This window comes from Prinia subflava, chromosome Z (assembly GCF_021018805.1).
Source record: "Prinia subflava isolate CZ2003 ecotype Zambia chromosome Z, Cam_Psub_1.2, whole genome shotgun sequence".
Lineage (NCBI taxonomy): Eukaryota > Metazoa > Chordata > Aves > Passeriformes > Cisticolidae > Prinia > Prinia subflava.
Window position 1 is genome coordinate 56,132,015 of NC_086283.1, and position 22,479 is coordinate 56,154,493.

General features: G+C 37.1%; 1 protein-coding gene across 1 annotated transcript in view; it reads right to left on the reverse strand.

Moving 5' to 3' along the window:
• SLC27A6 (solute carrier family 27 member 6) overlaps positions 1 to 16,026 on the reverse strand; it is a 36,988-nt gene extending 20,962 nt beyond the window's left edge. The window contains exons 1-4 of the mRNA XM_063423820.1: positions 15,503 to 16,026; positions 7,454 to 7,660; positions 5,232 to 5,390; positions 4,062 to 4,186 (exon numbers count right to left, since the gene is read on the reverse strand). Coding sequence (XP_063279890.1) covers positions 4,062 to 4,186; positions 5,232 to 5,390; positions 7,454 to 7,660; positions 15,503 to 16,016 — 1,005 coding nt within the window. The 5' untranslated portion in view covers positions 16,017 to 16,026. The remainder of the gene's footprint in view (positions 1 to 4,061; positions 4,187 to 5,231; positions 5,391 to 7,453; positions 7,661 to 15,502) is intronic.
• Positions 16,027 to 22,479: the final 6,453 nt, after the last annotated feature.

Sequence of the window (22,479 nt, forward strand, 5' to 3'; positions counted from 1 at the left end):
TTAGTCTAAAAGTTCTATTTTTTCTAACAGTATGTATAAACAGTGTTCAATTTTATTTTAGGCACTGTTGATGCTAGTAAATCAGCAACACCTTGGAGTAAGAATGATGTCTTCTCATGACACGTGCAGATGGTTTCAGATTTTTTTTTAAAGGATAGCTCACTAGCAGAAAAAATAAATTGCAAAATTCTCCCCTGGAAATAAAATTTTAAAGACATGTAGAGATTCTTAGGAGCCTTTCCATGGCAGGTACAGATGTGATTGTTTGTAACTGTGTCACATTACTGGTTTAGGGTATTCAATAAAATATTTATGCCAAAAATTGCAAGGGGCTTGACAAATTTCCACTCCACATTTTAAGGATATCAGACAGAGCAATTTCCAGCACTGAACATAAATTGAGCTAAACTTTAATGGGAAATAAAATGTGATTACAAGTAAAACCTGCATTGCAGAAAAGTGCCTGCTGACTAATTTTTCCTCGCTTATGTGACCATCCAATTCCCTTCCTTTAAGGAAAACTGCTTCTTGGTGAGAGTCAGAACTATCCAACTACATAAACCTCATCCTTACATCCCTTTCCACTTGAGTCAACTGCAGGGAAATAAAAATTCATTCTGTTTCCTTATCCCAGCAGCACTGAGTTCCTTGTTTTCTCCTTCTAGACTACTATTGTTCTAACACAGGAGAGTTTTAATACAATAAATCCCTAAGCACCTTCTCTGAAGTAATTTCAGAGAGCTTAATCCCATCCAAAGAACCATTGGCCAAACTATCTAGTAGAGAGACTGTCTTGCCTCAGCTTAACAAAACAAAGTCTGAAAGCTGATAAGCAGGGTCTTATAGACTTAGGTAACCCTAAGAAAATAAGAAATGTTACCTGTGCCAGAGGATAACACTGTCTCAATACCAAGTGGACATAAAACAGGACACATTAAATGGGAAATTGTAAGCAATGATACAATTATTTGTGACACAGACATCAAATGGAAGCAGAAGTGAACTCTGATTTTAACAGAGAGCTTACCTATTTCATCCTAGGTATCATAAATCACACAAATACTGTCATATTGCATAACAGCTTACGAAAGTAGAAAACAGGACATAATGATTGAGGACACTGATTTCTACCCTCTTTTGTAACGGGATTCAGGTCTTCTTTACAGAAAAGCAGGAAAGAGATGCTGCATTACCATTCCCATCTTCCCCAAAGCGTCAGGATTCAATGCATTATTAAATAGATCATTACATCAAGTTTGAAATAAATCTGCCACTGCCTTTGGAAGGTTTAGTTTACAGTTCAGATGTTAAAGTTTAAATTAGTTGCAAGCCTCTAAGGAAAATATATCCACAGATTAGTAGAGAAGTATTTCCAAGGCTTTTGCTAAGAGGCAGTACAGGGAGCTCTGCTATGCTATACTCTTGTAGTTTTTCAGATCACTCTTAATAAAGACTGAGCAATGTCAGCCAGCAAGACCACTTAATCAATTTTCTGAATATTCTTCTTCAATGGAGTAGTCATATTAATGTCTTAGAGATGGATCCATTTGGTAACTACTGATGGGTACTAGCCATGCTGATCATTGTATTTGCACTACAATCAAAATGCTGCAGAAAAAGTGTTTGGAAGAGGGCAGGGATGAGGATTACTCACTTGGAAACCCAGAAAAATCTGTGAATGTAACATAATGCCAGATCTTTTTGTACTTATACCTAAGGAAAAAAGACAACTTCCTTTTCTAACAAATGTTCTTTCCAGACAACAGATTACTAAACCAAACTGTATGCAGAACAGCCTCAGAAAAAATCTGCTGCAAGAGTCTTCAAGAGCTGTTGCAGATGTGAGTGGGAGGCAGAATGATCAAACACGGTAAAACCAGTAAGGAAAGCTCAGCCAAGAGCCTATATGCTACCACAGAGACTCGTCCAAAGTTCAGTTCAGAATTTATGAAATACGAGGCCACAGTGCAGACTCCAACTGTAAGCGATATACCATTGATTTCAAGTTTAGTGTTAAAGAAACCAATTAAGAAAATAAGCTAATTGCTGTGGATTTAATCTGGGTTGATTAGAAGGGCTTTGCAGCACTCTAATCTCACGAACACTGCCCACATAATATCCTGACAGGACTTTAAAACTTGTCACATCTTTCTCATGAAGCTAGCATATATAGTACTTCTACATTAATGAAACTTAAATAGAGAATCCAACTTAGGAAATTATTTTACTTACCTGAAAACCAAGAGTAAATTGCATGAGATAGTTTAAAACCTTCCACTGATTTGTGTGAACACGTTTCTCTTCTGGTTTTAAATGACAGATACTTAATATTTTTCTTCAAGTACCTAGCTGTCAAACTGATTTGTTTTATAATTTTATTTTTTCTTGAGAAGGCTTAGCAAGCAAGTAAAAAAAAAAAAAATACCAAAAAAATGGGTAGCCTCATAGAAGAAGGAAAATTTAGATATGCCAGCTCCTAGAAAGTTTGCACATAAATTAACAAATAGAATTGTTATACAGTTAATGAATAGTTCATGATTGTATGACCGTTGCATGCAGTATATAAGTAGTTCAGGAAGGTATCAATTACTTAAAAATTGAAGAGTTTGTTTCAGAAATTAAATATATTACTCTATAATTTGTGCTTTAAGACAAAAAAGGGGTGAGAAAATAAGCCATTCTCCCCCTGTATAGAGAACAGAAAAAGGGAACAGTTAATATCTCAGACTGTAAACACGGCAAAAGTTGTGAAACTTTGGAGAGAAGGGAAATGACTTTGTGGAAATCAAGTTAGCCTAGAATGAAGAAAAAAATCACAATTTATAAAAACTACACCTGCCTGATGCCTTGATTTTTCTTAAGATCCATAACTTGATTTTTTTGTTATCCAGTATTTTTTTGTTTATTTTACTATAAAGTTAAAAGCCCCAAACAAAAATTAAAAACAAACAAAATCCTAAAACATAACCAAAAAAACAAACAAACAAAAATCAGAGAAGGTATCACTATTCTGGTTTTTCATCAGAGCCAGTGGTCTTCACTGGGCCATCATCCATGCTCCCTTTAATTCAAGAGCATCTACTTTATGAGGCACACATGGATAGTGCAGTAGGATCCATGACTGACAACTACACTGCTTAAACATACTTCTGCAAATTTTCCTAAGCTAAAAGCAGTACAATGACCTTTTTCCATTCTTTGGCCAGCAACTCAAGATATTAATGTGAATTATTATTCTGTTGGAAAACAGAACTGCTTTATATTCACTTATTTTAGAGTACTGCTTAAGGATGATGTTAATAATTTTCAGATTAAATACTTTGAGTTACTGCTACCTTTTCCTATGAGATGAATCATTTTAATAAAATTCACTGAAAAGGAAGGAAACCACTGATTTTTTTTTTTTTTTTTTAATAACAGAATGAAATTATGATAGTGGCAAAGGAAGGGTTTTCAAAGAGATAACAGTTGCACTGCATCTAACTTCTGTATATTTTCACAAAATTTTTGCTGTTCTCCTAAATATTTTTTGTCTAGAATAGTTTTATCATTGGAAAAATGCAAATGTTTCACCTTGAACAAAAAGGTACTAACCTACATCAAGGCCCTTCCAAGTTGAAAAGAACAATTTAGATGGTCTCAGAATATGCATGTTCCACAATATGCAACAGTGCTAAAACTTAGCATACAAAACATGAGATCTCTGACACACTCAGATGCCAAAAAACAAAGTCCTGAATATTAAGAAAAGGCACAGAAAAGTCATCCTGGTTTTTTGAACTTACCTTGTGAAATTCGGTGAAATAGTACTTTTTCACTAAATGACACTTAATCAGCTTTTAGTCTCAAAATAGTTCCTTATAATACTTTTAGTACGTTTTCATGATTCAAGCCATTATTTTTATTTAGCATCTACATATAACCAAATATTTGCAGAACCTCACACAACAGAAAGAGCAGAAGGACATGCCCAAGACAGTTTAATTCCCCTTTTAGCATACCCACATGAAGAACAATAAATGTAGAGACAGACAAATAGGCATCGCTCTGATTCCACTTACCACGGGCTGATTGCAAAGGTAACGGCAAAGTTCTCCGATGTACTGGATGACAGTCACGTTGTACTTTCTGCAGTCACTCCAAAACTGACTAGCTGAGAACTTCTTTTTTAACACACAAGTCGCACCTTCATGGAGCAGTAAAGGAAAATTAAATTAAACAACTCCTCTGTGTGGCAGCTTAGCTATAAAACAGAACATCTGAGGCACTAAGACAGCCTCGCTCTCAGAGAACTGTGACATATTTAAGCTGTTTTATTCGAAGATGGATGTTCAAACCTGGTAGACAAAGATGGGAGAGAAAATCGGCCTCCTGGCTGAGACAATAATGCAATAGATCACAGCTTAAAAACAAGAAGTCGGCTTCTCTTCTTACAGCACTATTGGTGTTGTAACATATTTTAAGAGTTTAGCCTGAACTCTTGTGTTCAGATGTTTAACTGAAAATATCCAGAAACTTCAGGCTGATTAGTAAATCATTTGGGTATCACTGAAACCTTATTTCTCAAGAAAGTATAAATCAATGCCGTTTCAGATAGGGATAATACAATGATCTTTCCCTTGCTCTGACTTGTACTTGATGCATAAGGAAACAGAAAATAGTTGCAATGGAGTTCCAACTAAATCTTTTATAAAAGAGTCCTTGAGGACACCTACATTGTCTCAGTAATTTCACATGTGATTTATTGCCAGTGTCAAAACAGTACACAAAATAAATGGATAAAATGGTATATGGAACTTAAAAACATATGAAAAGGCTGAGTGTTTGTATGATCTGTAGTAGTCATTGTAACTGTCAATATTTAAAGTTCACCAAATACATTTTAGTTCTATGCTACTGTACAGTGCTTAGTCTGTACATATACGAATGCACCATGCACACTGACAAATACTGCATCTATCCTTAACTTCCTTTTTACCTAAATATAAAGAAGTTAAAACATTTGTGATGCAAATTACAATAACTAATTCTTCTCCACAAAGAGAGCTTGTATAGATCCTTTGTTAGTACAAAAGATCCCCTCTCCCCAAAAGACACAGCTATTCCAAAAAAGGCTACTCACTGAATTTGGGAAAAGCATTAGTTTCCCTAGGGGTAGCAAACCTAATCATGTTTTATACATTTTAATAATTATTAGTTCTCTACTAACAGCAAAAGCAAATAAGCCTTACCCAATTCAATGCATCCACCAATGCCAAGAAGAGAAGCTGCACTGTGATAAAGAGGCAGAGTAATATAAATGATGTCTTCTGAAGTAGCACCAAAAGCCCACAGCCCAGCAGCTCCTTTAAGAACCTGTAAATGACTAATGACTGCTGCCTTTGGAAGACCTGTGATAAAATCAAAATAATGCATTAAAGCATTTCTTAAAGAGAATCTGTGTATAAAGTATCTAAAATCATAAAAGAATCAATTCCTTCTTCTGTAACCAAATTGTCAATTGTCTTTTTAGATGGCCATAAATAGACAACTGGCTATTTAATACAATATTGCATGTTTCTGTACATGTAAAGATTAGCCAGTTTGTAACCTCACCTCTTTGCTATTTAGTTTGTTGTCACACCCACTGAAGTAAGCAGAAACATGAGAAAACTCATTGGTTTGCCTGCTAGCAAATTATTAGAACAAGAAGGGACAAAAAATTTACTCTAGATGTAGAGTTCTTTTAACATTAAGAGGCATCAAATCTTGCTAAGGCAAGAGTCATAATGACTGTAAAGTAAATAAGAAAGGTATAGGATCTACATGGAGTAGACCACACAGTACTTAGGTACTTACCTAAGAATCATACATCTTTCTATTTGTTTTAGAACTCTACAAATTAACAACAAGTTAGGTTCTTCTAAAGGAGATTCTTCCAAGTTCAGCACAGCATTTCTCTTCAGCAACAAGCAGACTCACAGGCAAGGGCTTTACGGGCTACGACTCTGGTACCTATTAATCTGAGTAGGGGATGTGATCTTGCATAATATATGCAAGACAAACACAATACAAATTTCAGTCTGAGTCAGGCTGATGATGAACAGTGAGAGCAGTTAAAGTCTTCCAAAAAATGTAATGATTCATAAAATTTTCTCACCTATTCTAGCAAAGATGATGTTCATTTGAAGACTTAGCTAGAATCTGTGGAGTCTAGCTACACCTCAAGTCTACTCCACTTTTCTACACTAAAGAGAAAAGGGAATATGCCTAGGTTCCCAATAAATTGCTTATACCAAGAAGTTTTCTACAGTCTTGAGTTTTTACTTCTGCTTTTACAGAGAGACTACTATAGATTGTGCAAAATACTCATTCCTTTAACTAAGATTATCAGTCATTGGTGTATCAAAACATGTGCAAATGCTCAGCTACTCAGCTACTAACTCAGAATTAGTTATTCCATACTCTTCAGACTAAACAAACCTTATGGTTTTAGTTTCATAGTACATATAGAAATTCAATGTAAATTAATGTATTACATACAGATTTTCAAAAAGATTTTAAATTCCACATAACTGAAACTTGAGATTTCACACAGATATTCTGATTCTAGTTGTAAGAATACAATCATCCCACCTGGATAATTCTGTAATATTTTTTAGCTAATTTTAAGTACCAACTCTTAACAAGCAAGCTTAACCATATTTCTATTATTAGTATTATAAATAAAACCTCATTTCTTGACATTATTGGAGACTGATGTTATTTCCTAATTTTTCCTGAGAACCTCAAGCAAATAAATTGAATTATTATTTGTATGAAGGAACAAAGCCTCAAACCACACATGCATTTTCAATCTTCATGTGGCTAAAACTGTTGTGTTCAACTGAATGAGAATGCCAATCCACTAACCTTAAAAACAATGCTGTCTTTCATGTCAGTGATCTGGGTTTTTTTAAGTCTTAGCTACTTAGCTGCTGGAGCACAATTCAGACATCTGTTTCTAAACTAAAAGGTTAGTAACTTAATCCTATTTTCTGTCTCTACAGTGACCTGCATAAAACATGTATTAATGAAAGAAAAACAAACATCTATTTGCGTGTTACAAGATTCTTTTTTAAAGTTCTAGGTAACATCTTAACCATTTTGGCTAGGCAGTGTTAAGTGGTCACAAAATACTATATATTATGATTGTAAACCAACCAAAAAAGCAATGTTTTATAAACACCTAAGCTGTGAAGTAATAAGAGGTAAAGCCTCTCATAGTATTTGTATAATGTGGCAGGAAAAAATAAAGAAGAGAACTCCATAAACCACTGAATAGAAACACTTACTTAAAAGAATAATGGATGTTTTTCTATAGTAATGCTTCTGGATAAGAAACATGACATTTTGATATTGAGATATTAGAGTTTCAGAAAAATTAAGTTTCTAGAGGAAAGCTGAAGGAAAACAGTCTTTAGCAGATCTGTACCTGTTGTTCCCGAGGTAAAAATGTATAAAACAGCTGACTTGAGGCTGTTGCCAGAGCGTCGATTAACTGGAACAGGGTCTTCAGATGCATCTTCTATTTTGTCTAAAAGGGTATGCACGCTTGGAAACATGGAGTCCTTGGCCATTATCCAAACACTAACATCTTTTTGAAGTTTAGGAAGAATTTCTTCCAATGTCCCAAGCAAATCTTAAAAATTAACATGAAATAATGTTACTTCCATTATGTCTTCACAAAACCAGAGAATAAACTATTTTTTCCTCCTTAAGTTCTACTTTTTGTAATAGAAAGAGGCATGCAAGTCCCCTCCATGGATTTGGACTCAATAAAATAACAATTAACTAGAATGAAAATCCACTGAAAATAGGATATAATGTGCTAAAAATACTGCTGATCCTACATAGTTGAATGGTCAACTAGCTCTCAAGGCAAACTTGTGAGCCTTACTTACTACTTCCTAATGCCCACATGATTTTTGGTAACCCTTAGTTATTGTTAAGACAGAATGAAGTGTGGTTAAGTTTCAACTTCAAATAAATCTTGAAGAAATACAATGCAAGGCAGATATATAACTGGTAATTATAGTACCAGTTTCCTCAGATGCCCCCAACAGCAATCTCCCATTGAGAACCCCCCTTTCTTTACTCAAAAGCACAGAAGTGACTAATTTAAAAAGAAACAGCAGTTTAATTAAGGTTTATTCTGTTGGCTTATCAGGAAAGAAACAGTGAGAGAAGTTCCCAGAGTAAATCAAAGAGAAACTATATATAGAGGGCAATCCTTAAATAATCCATTTGGTATTTATATTTTGAAGCATTTTTACAATGTCACTTTCTCAGATGACTGTACAGTCTTTAAAGTACTAATCCAGGAAACATATCAAGAACAGGAACAATGCTGATTCAATAGAACTCATTTACACCTAATTGCTTTGATACCTCTCAGTCTAAGTAATTAATCTTGCAAGTATTCCTGTAGACATAAATTTATTCAATTATCTCAGTTTTTATAAATGGATAAACAAATTTGGAATGTTGACATGATTCACCCAGAACCTCACAATGAGGCATTGCCAGAGCCAGCATTTGAAATCCTGATGTCAACTCCAAACTCATTTCACAAATATTAAATATGGATACCATATGCATAAATTTTATGCCAAAATAATCCTTCAGAAAGCTCATTTCCTAATGACAAACTGATGTAGTTATTTTAATTAATAACATACAAATCCGTATTGCTATTACAGATATACACCCTACTATCATCAAATAAACATGTTTTACAAACCTAAAGCCTTCAGAGTACAGTGTACATATATATTTTATGAACATTTATTGAATAGATCTGATGTAGTGTAATATCAAAAATTTTGTGTTCTAACTTCCTAGTACTGCAGAGTGATTTCAGGAAGGAATCCCTTAAGTAATTTTAAAAATCTGAAGATGGATAGCATCCTGTTTGAATCACTGGCATACAGTCCCATTATAGACAACAACAGAGTGAAAAAAAATTGAATAAAAATAACGTTAAGAACAGTAGCACTAATTGCAGGAAACCTGATGTCATGAATGTCAAGGTTCATTGGCACATTAATCCTGTCTTGCTGTCATATTATATAATTATGGCATTTTTTGAGCAATAAATAGAAAAATACAACTGTATTATTTATAACATATATTAATAAACCCAGTGTGATGGAATAACGATGTACATATTACTTTCTTATACTGATTTTTTTGTCTTCCTATTACGCATATATGTCTCTTAAATGTACTAAGGATAGCTTGTGCTAACTAGGTGAAAGTTAGTCTAAGAACCTAGCAAATGAAACAGTGCTGTTGGAAGTAGCTGAAGTTCTATTTCTGTTTCCAAAAGTAGTAAGAGAATATAGCATTCTTTGCCTTTGTTTATTAATGCACTGGCCCCACCTACAATGCAAGTCTGTCGAAAGGAAGAGGACTTGCCTCTTCTTTTTCTTTTTCCCCCTTTTCGTGCATCGAAGGAAGAAAGACGGCAACCATTAATTTCAACCCTGCACACACACACCTAAGATTCAAGAATGACACGAGGACACAGTTCCCTTTTAGTAGACTGAAACATATTTACCCAAAATAGTTAAGATTAATCATCATATTAAACACACAGACTACTTTTTCTCTAAACTGTCACTCTTAAAACCAATGGCTCTGGAGTTTTTTACTACTATTGAACAATTAAATTATTACATTAGCATAATTTTTCTTCTGTGCTCAGTAATCTAGTACATGGAACAATATGTGAACAGACTGTTATTAAAAGTTCTTATGAAAGGAACTTCCCAGTAGATAGCAGAGAACAGCAGAAACAATAAATGATTTCCTGAATTTAAAAAAAAAAAAAAAAAAAAAAAAAAAGGTAAATTAAAATAGCTGTATTCAAAGTGCCAGAAACGGAAAGTTACTTCTGGAACACACATAAGATGGGGTGTTTGGAGATGACTTCCAGTTGTACTAACATATTTCCAAATAATTCTAATGATGGTCAACTAGGATTTTGTTCCCCAAACAGAAAACTTCTATACCAGACATTGTATAGGACTGTCTAGTCTTTACATATCATCTTTGCCACCTGTCAGGAAGGCAAAACCCTCTTGGAAGAGCTATAATTTGTATTTTTCTAGAGATACCTCGCTTGTATGTGCACTTCATTTAGAAAAGCAATTACACTAAAGCTACTTGGCTATTTTGGGAGAAATGTCTCCTCATACAAAATTTGGCAAGTTCCATCTGTGTTGTCTACATTGCTTGTATACAAATGTTCGCCTTTGCTAATTATTTGGCTCCTACTGGGAAAAAATATCTCTAATTGATCAAGATGGATACATTTTTCCACTTCTGTTTGCTTTTCTTCTCCTACTACTTTTAAAGCATTATGTAACAAAAATTTCTGAAATTGTTACTTTATATTCACATGAATATATAAGTCAGTTACATATTTTGAGAAAGCAAGGAAAATGTGTTTTGAACCACTGTCCTAGGCTTCTAGTTGCACAAAGGTTTTTTATGTTATTTTCTAGCAGAGAGATCATGCAGGCTGTTGGCAAGGACACAATCCCACGCTGATGAAAGGAATACATTAGATTATGAGATCAGTTTGTACTGAACAGAAAGTTACTCAGAAAGAAAACTCCATTAAATGGTCCTTACATAACTTTGATGTGTATGCTGGCTAATATGCTCAGGAAGTTATGTCAAGTGCAAACTCTTCCCCACACTGTCTGGCATCAGAAAATAATTGTTACTTGTACTTGATCCCCCAAGTGACTCAGCATGGCTTCTCACAAAGTAATAATAGTAGAAAAGTCAGCTATGGCTCAGCATCACTGCTGGAAGCGCCACTGAAGGTGGTAAAGGCAATAAAATATAAACCACCTTGCAAATCACAGTCAGCTCTTTTCTCACTCAAAGACCATCTGGGACGAGACACAGACTAGAGTAAGAGCAAGTGATCAAAGAGATACGGTGTCTAACAGAGCAGGTATCCTCCACAGGTTTTCTACTCTCCCCTTCTACTAAATGTTTTGGTTTCAATAGCTTTTTATTCCAAATGGATAAGAAATGGTTGTTTCAATAGAATCCATTCTTATCTCACTCAGTGACTAACATGACAGATAAGACTTCTACTTGTATGTAACATCAAATTACTTTAATTTACAAACACTAAAAATTACTTTGCTTATTTCCTTTCCCTGGAATGTAGACATGCTTCTGTCTAGCTCAGAATACACTCAGCAGCATCAAGCACTGCTAGTGCCTCAAAAGGAAGGAATCCTGGCCAGAAAAGTGCAATACAGCTAGGAGACGTACCTCTGTACAGAACTGCAAAATCACAACATGGCTGTGAATAGAAGGGGCCTCTGGAAGTCACCTCAGTCCGATCTCCCTGCTAAAGCAGAGCTACGTAGAGCAGGCTGCCCACACGTGTCCATGCAGCATGTACACTCCCTTAATAACCTTTGTTATCAGGACTGATGTAAATCCATCTCATGGAGTTTAGAAAGCAATCCTTTGACAGCTGAATCCTTGCATCTGAAGTCATGATGTCAATCTGGGATGTCCTACTCTGGGCTGAATTCTTCCCAGTAGGAACAGAGTAGAGATGCCCTGGCAAATAAATTCCATTTGTGCATTTCTGGTGGGTCACTAAACTGTACGTGTTGTGGTAGTATTGCTGTGGTACTGCTATAGATACAATGATACAACAGATGCCATGTGATCCCTTCTTCAAGCAAGACTTCAATCAATAGAAATATTCTCCAAAAAGGACAGAGTGCCTTAAAAGACGTCTTCATTTTAAGCAGTGCCTTACCTCCTCTGTGTAACCAACAGCTTTTAAACAATTAAGAGTGGCATCGTCTGGTAACAAATGTTACCAGAATCAACACCTTTTGAAAGAGAAGGGCATGCAGTTTCTTTCTTTCTCTTTTGCAAGTTCCTTATTGACAAGTTAGTTAACTACTGTTTTATTAAATATGCACTTTGCAACTGTAGCTTTTGAATCTCTTTCAAGAAACATTCCCCAAAATGGGAGTGGTAGGAGAAAATGCTCCTGGGAATGGAAGTGTGAGGTTAAGTAACAAATTAAAGCAAGAGCTAAATACTCTGGGAACACAGCAGACAAATGACAGTAGTTAAAGTAAAAAACTCTCTCACACAAAGGCAAATGGAATTACTGGAAAGGAACAGAAAGACTAAATATTGGCAAATAATAGAATCTGTATTTGCCTTTTAACCAGCCTGGAAGACAAAGAAATTTACTTGATTGAACTAAACTAATTAAAAGAGCATCAGTGTCATAGGAAAAAAAAGAAAAGATCAGACTTTGAGAGACAGCCATTTCATATAAGAAACCAACAAGAGGAAGAAACCTTGGAGTTTTTATAACATATGTGGGGCTTAAGAATAAAACATTCAGTTGCTGAGTTCACAGAATACATTAGCCAAAATCAAACCTACAAAACTTAAATACTACTGAAACACTCTGAACTAAAGTTAGAAAAAGCAATCCAAGCGTGAGAGAATTGTCAGACTAGAAGAAAGTCTGATTCCAGTGCTGAAGAAAAGACAAGCTAATACTAAGTGGATGGGGTTACCAACCACAATGGCTGAAAAATATGCAGACACACAACAAAAGTGAGGAGGAAAAAAAGATCACACAAGAGTAATCTTGTAAGAGGCACTACAAAAAATGGAACAAGGTATGGAAAAAAATGCAACCATAAATCGTATCAAGCCTAACTGTATGGAGGTATCAGATCTGTAAAAAAATAAAAGTGTTTTTGAAAATGAGGTACAAAACAGCTTCAAGATGCAATCATCTCACACAAAGGGTGGCTACAGCACCATTCTGAACAGGGAAGATTTTGCCACAAACAATTATCACTGGGAATTATTTCAGATAGCAGATGAGGATAGTTCCCTTCAGGATAAATGAAACCTTAATATTAACTACAGTTAAATAATAATACAGTAAGATATAACAGTAGAACCTGTATACAGGTTCCTGTTCTAATGTGCTATTACAGACAAGAATTTCAAGAGCAAATTTGGTCTTGCTGAGCAGAGGGAGTCAAATTGTTAAGTGGATAATTTCTGTTGTGCTGCAGTCTATGAATAAGACCAAAGGTCATCCAAAACACTGAAGCTATATTTTGTAACTATTGCAAGAAATAGAATTGCTAGGTTAACCTGCATTTCTTTGTGGAGGGTGAAAAACCTACATACTTTTTAACATAATTTCTCTATCCAGAAATACTGCTATTACATACTATTCTCTGATTTTAAAAAAGTCTTAATTGCTAGACACAATGCCTGTCTACGGCAATGACAGATATTAGACCACAAGCTGATTTGATTTAGTGTAAGTACTTTGAAAAAAAATACACCATGTTCAACCTATCCACACAAGAGGAAAATGGTGCCACAAGAGGAAAATGAGCAACATATGTCTATTCATGAGTAAAAATCCCTTGATACTAACAGTGGATGAAAAGATGTTTAATAGACCTCTAAGAATGATATAACTGAACGTGTAATGCCAGTGTTAAACATTGTTCTGTAACTTTTATAAACATTAGGGGGAAATTATTATCTATAATAATTAGGTACAATATGTTTCTTTAAGAGTGCCATGAGTTAAGCCTCATAGCCACTGCTCTGTGTATAAACTTTCAGCTGCTAAATCTGGACTCCTTTGGAGAGGCTCCTGTACAATGTGGTCAACAGCTGAGGACCTAGCCACTTTAAATTCTTTCACAGATAAAAATAAAAAAGAGCTTTTAAGTCCTGAAGAAAGGTATTGAGAAGGCTCATGAGACTGACAGACTCACAGTAGAGACTAAAAGCCATTAATAAAGAACCCCAAAATGTAAAATACCATCTGAGAGACTAATTTGTTGGTATTTCTGTTGTAGCAGCTGTCTGCACACAGCTCTTCCCTTGTGAGCAGAGGCAGACTCCCAGAAGAACCTAGTTCAACAAAGTTGCTTTTACTATCAGCTCCTGGTAGCAAATTAAGAGTGGAGAAACACAATTCCCGGCCGTGCTCTGCAAACACTTTTTTCAGCCATTAGTTACCTCTAATTTAAATAAAAACTTCTCTCAGATACAAGCTTTGCTCCAATGTTTCTCCCTTACCACAGTCAATGATCAGGAAGTTCCTGAACATTAATTCCCTTCCTCAATCCATACACTCAAAAGTACAGGTTCATAAGAAGGAGCTATACAAGTTTTTTAAATTAAGTAAGAAGGCAAAATGAAAAGCTATCAGTTCAGAAGCCTGGTTATCACATATTTGCATTATATTTAATTTTTTTTTGTTACATTGGTTTATTTTAATTATCAAACATCTTAAACCAGCAAACCATGTAGAATCAGAATGACAAGACCTATAACTTAAAAATGTGCAAGGGAAAAATCTTACGTGCATTTTTGAAAACACAACTTGGTAGAAAACAGATGGAAGAAAATTCTATTATTTAGGTATCATGGGTGTAAAACCCCACAACTTGAGTAACAGGAGTAAAGCAAGAAGGTGTGCAACAGAAAAAAAGGCAAAGGAGATTTGAAACAATACTGCAGAGAGGTGTGACAACCTTAATGTGCAATATTTTGATATATTTTCTTCCAATCAATTGTCAAGCTTCTGCAGGGTCTTCAAGCATTGCAGACTCATTTTCACTTATGACCATAAGTGCTGTGGCAAGTTTATGTTTTGTCTCTGTCTTCAGTTTATACATCTATCTAATTAAGCCAAATTTGAACATACAATGCCCAGGATGCCTACAAGAAGATTTTAAATTCTTTTGACGCATTTAATAAAAATGCAGTACTCCAGAAAGTTGCACCACACACACTACCATCCCTGTTCAAATATAAAAATTTCTTCTACAATCCAACACCAACAGTAAGTTTGTTATTATGAATCAACCTCCTATGTACTCTACTCCCTAAACTTTATTGTTGGAAAACTGTTGTACCTCTGCAAGCAGTTGAACAGCAGAGGATGTACAGTCCAAGCTTAGACCTTCTAGTTTTGCAGTGTGCTTGATGAGTAGAAACATGGGGAGATAGTACAAGAGAATAAAGTACATGACTTAAATAGGATTAAATCGGACTGTGTGAGAAGTAATGGAAAATTATTCTTAATAGGTAATTTTAATGCTTTCAGAAAGACTTTAAGCTTCTGCTGAAGCAATTAGACACTTGGAACAGGCTGTACTTAGACGTTGAAAACTCTCCTTCAGTACACATTTTTAAAGAAAAGGTTAAATGGATGTTCACAAAGCATGGATATAATTGATTCTGCCTGAGAGGATGAAGCCTTACAACATCTGGAAGCCCACCACCCCCCCCCCCCCCCCCAGCCCTGCATTTCTTTCATTCTCCGAACATCTGTAAATCGTGTTTCCGATAAATGATCTGGAGGTCCAGATATGTGGGAGATGTGAGATTAAAAGCTTTGGATGTAGGAATGAGGAGTATACCCTACCTGCTCCCACAACCAGTATCTTGGGCTCACAGCTACTGACACAGTGCAGGAGAGATCTGAAGCGGACATTGAAGTTGAGGAACGCCACCACACAGCCCAGCTTGGCCAGTCCGAACCACACGTGGATGAAGTCTGGCTCGTTCCCCATCAGCAAGGCCACCGTGTCTCCCTTCTTCAGAGCCTCGTGCTGCAGGAAGACCTGTGCTATCCTGTTACTCCTGCGGTCCACATCCCCGTAGGTGTGAACAGTCCCTTCGTAGATGAGGAACGGCTTGTGCGGCTGCTTCTCCGCCAGGTTCACAAACTTGTCCAGGACGGTGACAACCCTCCCTTGCCGCCGGTACATCTCCACTCTCAGCCCATAGGTCAACACTTTGAGCAGGTATCTCAGGTCGGCCCAGAAGTAGGGGAAGAGGAGTTTCTGGATGAAGTGCAAGGAAAGAATCCCGACAGCAGCCCCCGGTACCCAAGAGGGCGGCACTGGGAGCGGGTAAAGGTCGTCCCAGCCACGCATCTCCCCACAGCCGGGCCGCCGGGCACACGGCCGGGCAAGGAGGCCAAGACCAGCACGGGCTGAGGCTCTTCCCGCCCTCTCCTCTTCCACAGAGGGACGCCCGGGCCAACGCCGCTCAGGAGCAAGGGGGACAGGGATCTCCGACGGCGTCCGCCTCCGCCCCGGCACTGCCCGGCACGGCCGGAGCCCCCGCCCGCCTCAGCCTCGCCGCACCTGCGGGACGGCCCGGCGGGAGCGGGCCCGGAGCGCCGGCGCTGCCCGCGCACGGCCGAGGCCGGGCACCTTCTCCCCCCGGCCCCGGGACTCACGGACAGCGCCGGGCTGCTGCTGCCGGCGAGGCGGCGGCGGCCGCTCCCTGAGCCGGTTGCATAAGGCGCGATCTCCCGCTCACCCCGCCCGGCGGCCGCAGCCCGGGGGTGGCTCCCGGGGAAGGCGGCGGCGGCCGAGCGCAGGAAGCCTCGCCCCGGGCCGAGGCGGCGGCTCGGCGAGCTCCGGGCGCGGTCCCGGGGAGGCGGTGGGAGGCGCTGGGGGCAGGTGGCTCCCGCCGGCCCGGCCCGGCCCGCCCCGCCCAGTCAGGGACCCGCCGGGCCCGCAGCTCGGCCCCGCCCTCAGGCTTGGCCCCAAAGGAGTGGAGGAGACGGAAGAGACGCTTGAAGAGTTGAGCTGTATTCCCAACTCCCTTAAGTACTGCTTCTTTTTATTTTCTGTTTTACCACTAAAATCGAGGCCTGATTAGATTAGGAATGTATAGACACGGGTATTGTATATGAACGTTGACTGGACATTTACTGGAAACAAATTCAACCAAATTAAATAGTGCAAAACTAGATTATGAGCAGATTTCATGCCTCTTTAAAGGCGATACTGTCAGTAGGGTGACAGGTTTTTACTGATACTGTAGTGTTCCTTACTTAGAAAGTTCAGTGGGTGTGTATGTCTGTCCTAGCTAGGTGGACATTTACAGGAAGAAAGAAATAATTAGGTTTTCAGCTGATGAGAATCACTTCTTCCAGAGAGACATTCTGTGAGTTCTAGGTTACTTTTCTTAGGTGGAGATAACGTAAAGGGGCAGTATTTAAAATTTCTTAAAGGTAACTAACAGCTAGATTAAATGCTGCATTAACCTTTGTTTAACTTACAAAAACTCACTCAGCTATTTGACTGACTGGAGTTTGGCTGTTGTTAACTGCTACAGAAATGTGCATTAATGATGTATAAAGGCCGTGACTCATAAGGAAGATGCATACTTTTGTGTTGATTTGAAGGAAGATAGAGGTTGACAGACACTCTTGTTTGCAAAGATTGCTTTGAAGAAGGCAGAAAGAAAGTGGAAGGCATGGCAGGTCAGGTCCAAGGAAAGCTCTGGGCATATGGATGAGAGCAAGAGGAAAAGCAACAGGTAACTGATGGCCCACAAAAGTAAGATACATACAGAATGGGCTGGAGATAAGAGAGACATATTTTAAATATTCTTGGCCGTGAGCTAAAAATCAGCCAGGCAATATTGCATTTTCTAAAGTGACTAATGATTAGTATGTCACCACATGTCATGAGAACAGGGAGGAAGAATTTTAAAGCTTAGATGTTATCAGTGCTGCTAATCCTCAAGAACTGAAATGATGAGTAAAACCTTAACATAAAGATTCTGGTATTCTGAAATGTGCAGTTATAAAGCAAAATTGTAGGTTTGTAGTCTCTGAATTTTCCCTTTTCCTGTTAATTCTACATAGAAATTATATTGATCCTCTCTACTCGGTGTCCAAGTTTCTTGTAAACATGAGCAATAACTTACTTCATATATCCTCCTGAAGGGAGACAGGACAATTCTCTAATGCATGAGTTATTTTCCAGTAATGTTCTCGTCTGTTACAGAAATGGGTAAGATGAGCCAAGAAGTATCAATAGGCAATGGAAAAGTCACATTACTCAGATGAAGCCATGCTGGAATTGGATTCAAGCCCTGCCTGTGCCAGACATTCGGGACATTGGATTAATCTCTTACAAAGTCCCCAAAGTGGGTTATTTAGTCAAGCCACATGCTTAACCTTACACCTTGAGGCCCTCTAAATCTCTTGGTTTCATGGTTACATGAGCCACTATAGCTTAAGACACAATGATCTGCAGTTTCTATTCTATGCTAAGTGAAATGGCAGCTCTTCTAGCACCTAAAGTTAGGAGGTAGGTTAGGAATTAGTTAAATTCACCTTCAATATTTTTTCTCTCTATAGTTTCGGTTCTTAATCCAATGGAAATACATGAACATTTGTAATTTTTTTTAAGTAAACAGCATAGAATTTGAATATTCAAATTAATTTCTTTTCTTGTTAACTAGTTAATATTAGCCATGAAGTTGAATTATCTGCATGCAAGGGTTGTTGAGTGTAACATATGAACAGTAAAGAGAACATGAGCTGCCATATGCATTGAATAAGTTGTTGGAAAACACAATTGTTTGGGAAAAATGTATCTTATTATGAGAATAAAATTACTAACATAGCACGTACTTTCAAGTGGTACATCCATAGTGTGAAGAAACTTTAATTAAAACTATTCCAAAGGTTAACTCAAAAAAATCCTCCAGAAAGTTCTTGTACTTTAAATGTAGTGATATTAGTTTTAAAGTAAATAAAACCCCAAAGGTATAGCAAGAAATTACCTGTTTATCAGGTTCTTCTTAAATGTTATGAGCTGGAATCCAATTTACTTTTGACATTATGTTGGACGCATAAGCTCATACCACAGATAAACCATGGAGCCCTGAATTATTTAGTACACTGTAATTATTCTGCTCAATTTTGCTTCTACTGAAAACATTTTGATGCCTGAGAGTATGCTATGATCCAATAGTGAAATAAAAGGAGTTTAATTTTCTACTGCTGGAACTCATATGTGAGAATTTTTTTAAATGTGGTTAGATAAAGCATTTCCCTGTACCAAAATCTCAATATTGCAAGAAAATGTGCAGATATAGTATAATATGCTGATTCAGAAATGCTTCTGTAGCTTAAGACACCTGTGATTTTGATGTTGCCATTTTGACGAGTGCCTTTTAATATCCATGTAACACAATATGGTACTGTATATACATTTTATTAACTCTGAATCTGGCTAATATGCCCATGGGAATTTGCTTGTGCTATTTTAGTGACATAAATATCAGTTTGGGAGGCAGGGGGAGCTATTTTAAATAAGTTCTGGGTTTTGTTTGTTTGTTTGTTTTAATATAGGGAGTTTTGGGGTCCCCTTCAGGGGAAATAATAGCATAAATTCTGAAGTGTCATCCATTTTCTAATTTCTTATTAAAGTAATTTTAAAGCAGTGACTTTTTTTCATCTAAAATAGAAGTTTTGAAATTTACAGCAGAATAGATTAAATAGAAATTCCTACAAGAAAAAAAGTCTATGACTCAAAGAGAGATTCCTAGCTCTTCAGAGCGTAAGAATGCTGTAATATGGAAGAGGAAGAAAATAGCATATTCTGAATATTGTCTTGCAGATTTTCCACCATTATTGAATTCTTCCTTTTCTATATCTCAAAATAAATATATTTAAAATATAAATTCTATTTTAAAATAGAATCCAGAAGATTAAATAAAAACCAAAAATGTCTTGAAAATGCACCAGATCTTCACATCTCACTCTTTAATTCCATTCCCATTAAAGTAAAACAATCATGTCCAAGTAATTGTGTCTATTAATTTCCCCAGGTTAGCTGTGAAACATATGTCTAGAGAAGTCTAAAATCTTAAATCTAAAATTCAACAAGTAATAAGCAAACCAGAATTTGATGTCTGGGTGGCCAGTAAGCAAGTCATAATGCTATAACACCCACACAAAATTAACTCTTGACTAATAATGTCCCATGGGAATCTGGGGAATGAATAGTGTAGTCATACTACAGTTATTACAGAGACCTGAGGAGGTAAAGTCTAGAGCCGTTATCATGGCACAGACCAGATATTATGGAAGTTTTTCACCATAGGAAAGCATTTAGGATTCAAATCCATAGGAAATGAAAATTAATTTTTGTAATATTTTGGAATGCTTGTTTATTCTGTAGTTGTTTCATTTGAAATACTTACATTACATAAAGTGCCTTGTCTCAAAGTCATTCACTACAGCATGTCAACACTACAGACTTGTGGCAGCCTTTCAAAAATGTAGAGAAATATCATCTCTAGTAGATGAAATCCATATTTTATTTTTAATTTTATTTATCTTTGAATAGGCCCTACAGGTAAATTTGTAGTTTTCCTGAATTCATGAAAATGTGTTAGTACTAGGAGCCATATGCACTAGCATCCTAGTAAAATTTAGCCACAAGCTTCCAAAGAAACATACTGAAATATTCAAATTTTCTCAATCCTAGAACAGCTTCATGGACTGCTGATGGAACGAGTTCACAACAGTGAGTCTTTTGGTCCAGAAAGACAGAGTTTGGGTTCAGTCCCACTGTCATCCAGAAGTGATGTGAATTGAACAAGCAGCCAGTTTATACATTTGAGATGAAATAATTATACAGAAATATTTCACATTGTAGTCTGATAGCCTCAAACCAGTGGTTTTGATTTTATTCATTTCACAGCTCCTGCCTTGCTTATCTAATATAAAACATGGCACTGACCTGTCAAAAGGATGCATATTTTACATGGCTCTAAAGAATAGGTCATCATTGATATAGAAAGATGAAATAAGAGCCAGATGTACAGTAGAATCTGAGCATAAATCCTTTATAAAGGATATTCTGGTGCCCTCTCAGGTGTAAGGTAAACAAGAAAATTTGAAAGCATCAGGAAACCCCAGACAGGATATGAACTGAAACAGAGAAGGAAACAGACTTCTCCCCAGTATGAAGTGCCATCATTTTCACATTCCTTGAATAGATACTTTGTTGATCACTAGTTTAATGTGACTCATGTTAGGAGTGATTTGAAAATACCTTAACATTTTTTGATCGTTCTACACCTTATTTTTTTGTTATTCTTAAAATTGTTCTAGACTACCACTGCAGAGCATAGTATCCCAATTCATTTCTGTTTTCATGTCAAATAACAAAACCATTCTTTTACACAATCTTAGCTGGCTTGGAATAGGATGACATAGAAGTCTAGAAGAAATCTTCCAGTGATTGTCAGGGAAATTTTCTGGCTTGTTGGCTTGTGTTAAAACAGCATGGAGCAGATGAGGCATGAAAATCAACAATACGTAACTGTCTGTAAGAAATCATGTAAGAGCTAGATCCCTACCATATCCATTGTTTCCTTCTGCTTTGTGGGTATGTGCTATGGAGAAAAATTTTAATTTAAAGACTTTTTTAAAATAAACATTTTTTAGATCAGTTTTCAGTAAGTACCAGTTGGAAGTATTACATGTTTTCATTATCATGCTGAATTTCTAGGTGAAAGGGCTGCTGTACTCATCTTTCAAAGGATTAGAATAGGGTGTTTGCTTTCTGTGCCTTCAGGCATGCATAAGATAGTTTTCAACTTGCCTCCGCTTTCTGAGCTTTCATGTTTGCAACACAGTTAAACAGTATGCCAGAGAACATCTGCCCCTTATTAGTGCTTTCATTGTTTTGTGCTTTGATTGCATTGGAAATTTTATCTGATGACCATGGCAATAGTATTATGAACATTAGCTGGTGTAACACTTCATTCCTGTGACCTCTTCTTACTAGAAGTACTTTCCTGTACTCATACTACCATTTCTGATACTGTCTCTATGTTTTCAGAACTTAGGCCTTCTATATGGAACTACATTTTCAGAAATACTTTGCCATCTGGTATAACTGGCCATATGCTAAAATACTGACTTCTTTACATTCAGTAGCAAAAACTTTCACTAATTTTCTTAGATTTCTTCTCACATGTTCCTTTTCTGTGGTATGGAAATGAAGAAGGAAAATGACTCTCTTGAATGCCCAAGAAGCAACTTATAAAAGGAGAGGGAAAAAAGAATGTAAAGTACTTAAGAGTTACAGGTACTTGTACTTCTCCGTGCATGTTTCAGCACTACTGAATCCTGAAACCACAGTCATTTTGTGGTGCAAGAGACTCATTCCTCAAGCATCTTCTACGTAGATCCTGTTCAATGTGGCTGTAAATCAAAGTGATCTTGTATTGAGTTTGCTGGATTGAGTTGGTATGTTGTTGTGCTAATAACAGATTTAATAACCGTTTCAGGTACATATGAATTTTGCTTGCTTGAAGCAATGTTGACATGCTCTTCATGCTTTCCTTCTTTCCTAATATTTGCCTTTGCCCCTTCAGAAGGCAGCTTACTTTGAGAGATGATGGAGAGAAAACCCCCTTTTCCTATTCCTGTGGCTCCATTATACCATGCTGTTGCTGCTCCACCAAGCAGCAACAGCAGAGCTACTCAACAGTCTGAGGAACAAAACAGCTGCTGAGGATGCCCTAACACAGACAAAAGCACCCTCCCTGACCAGAGGGCAGCCTGGCTGC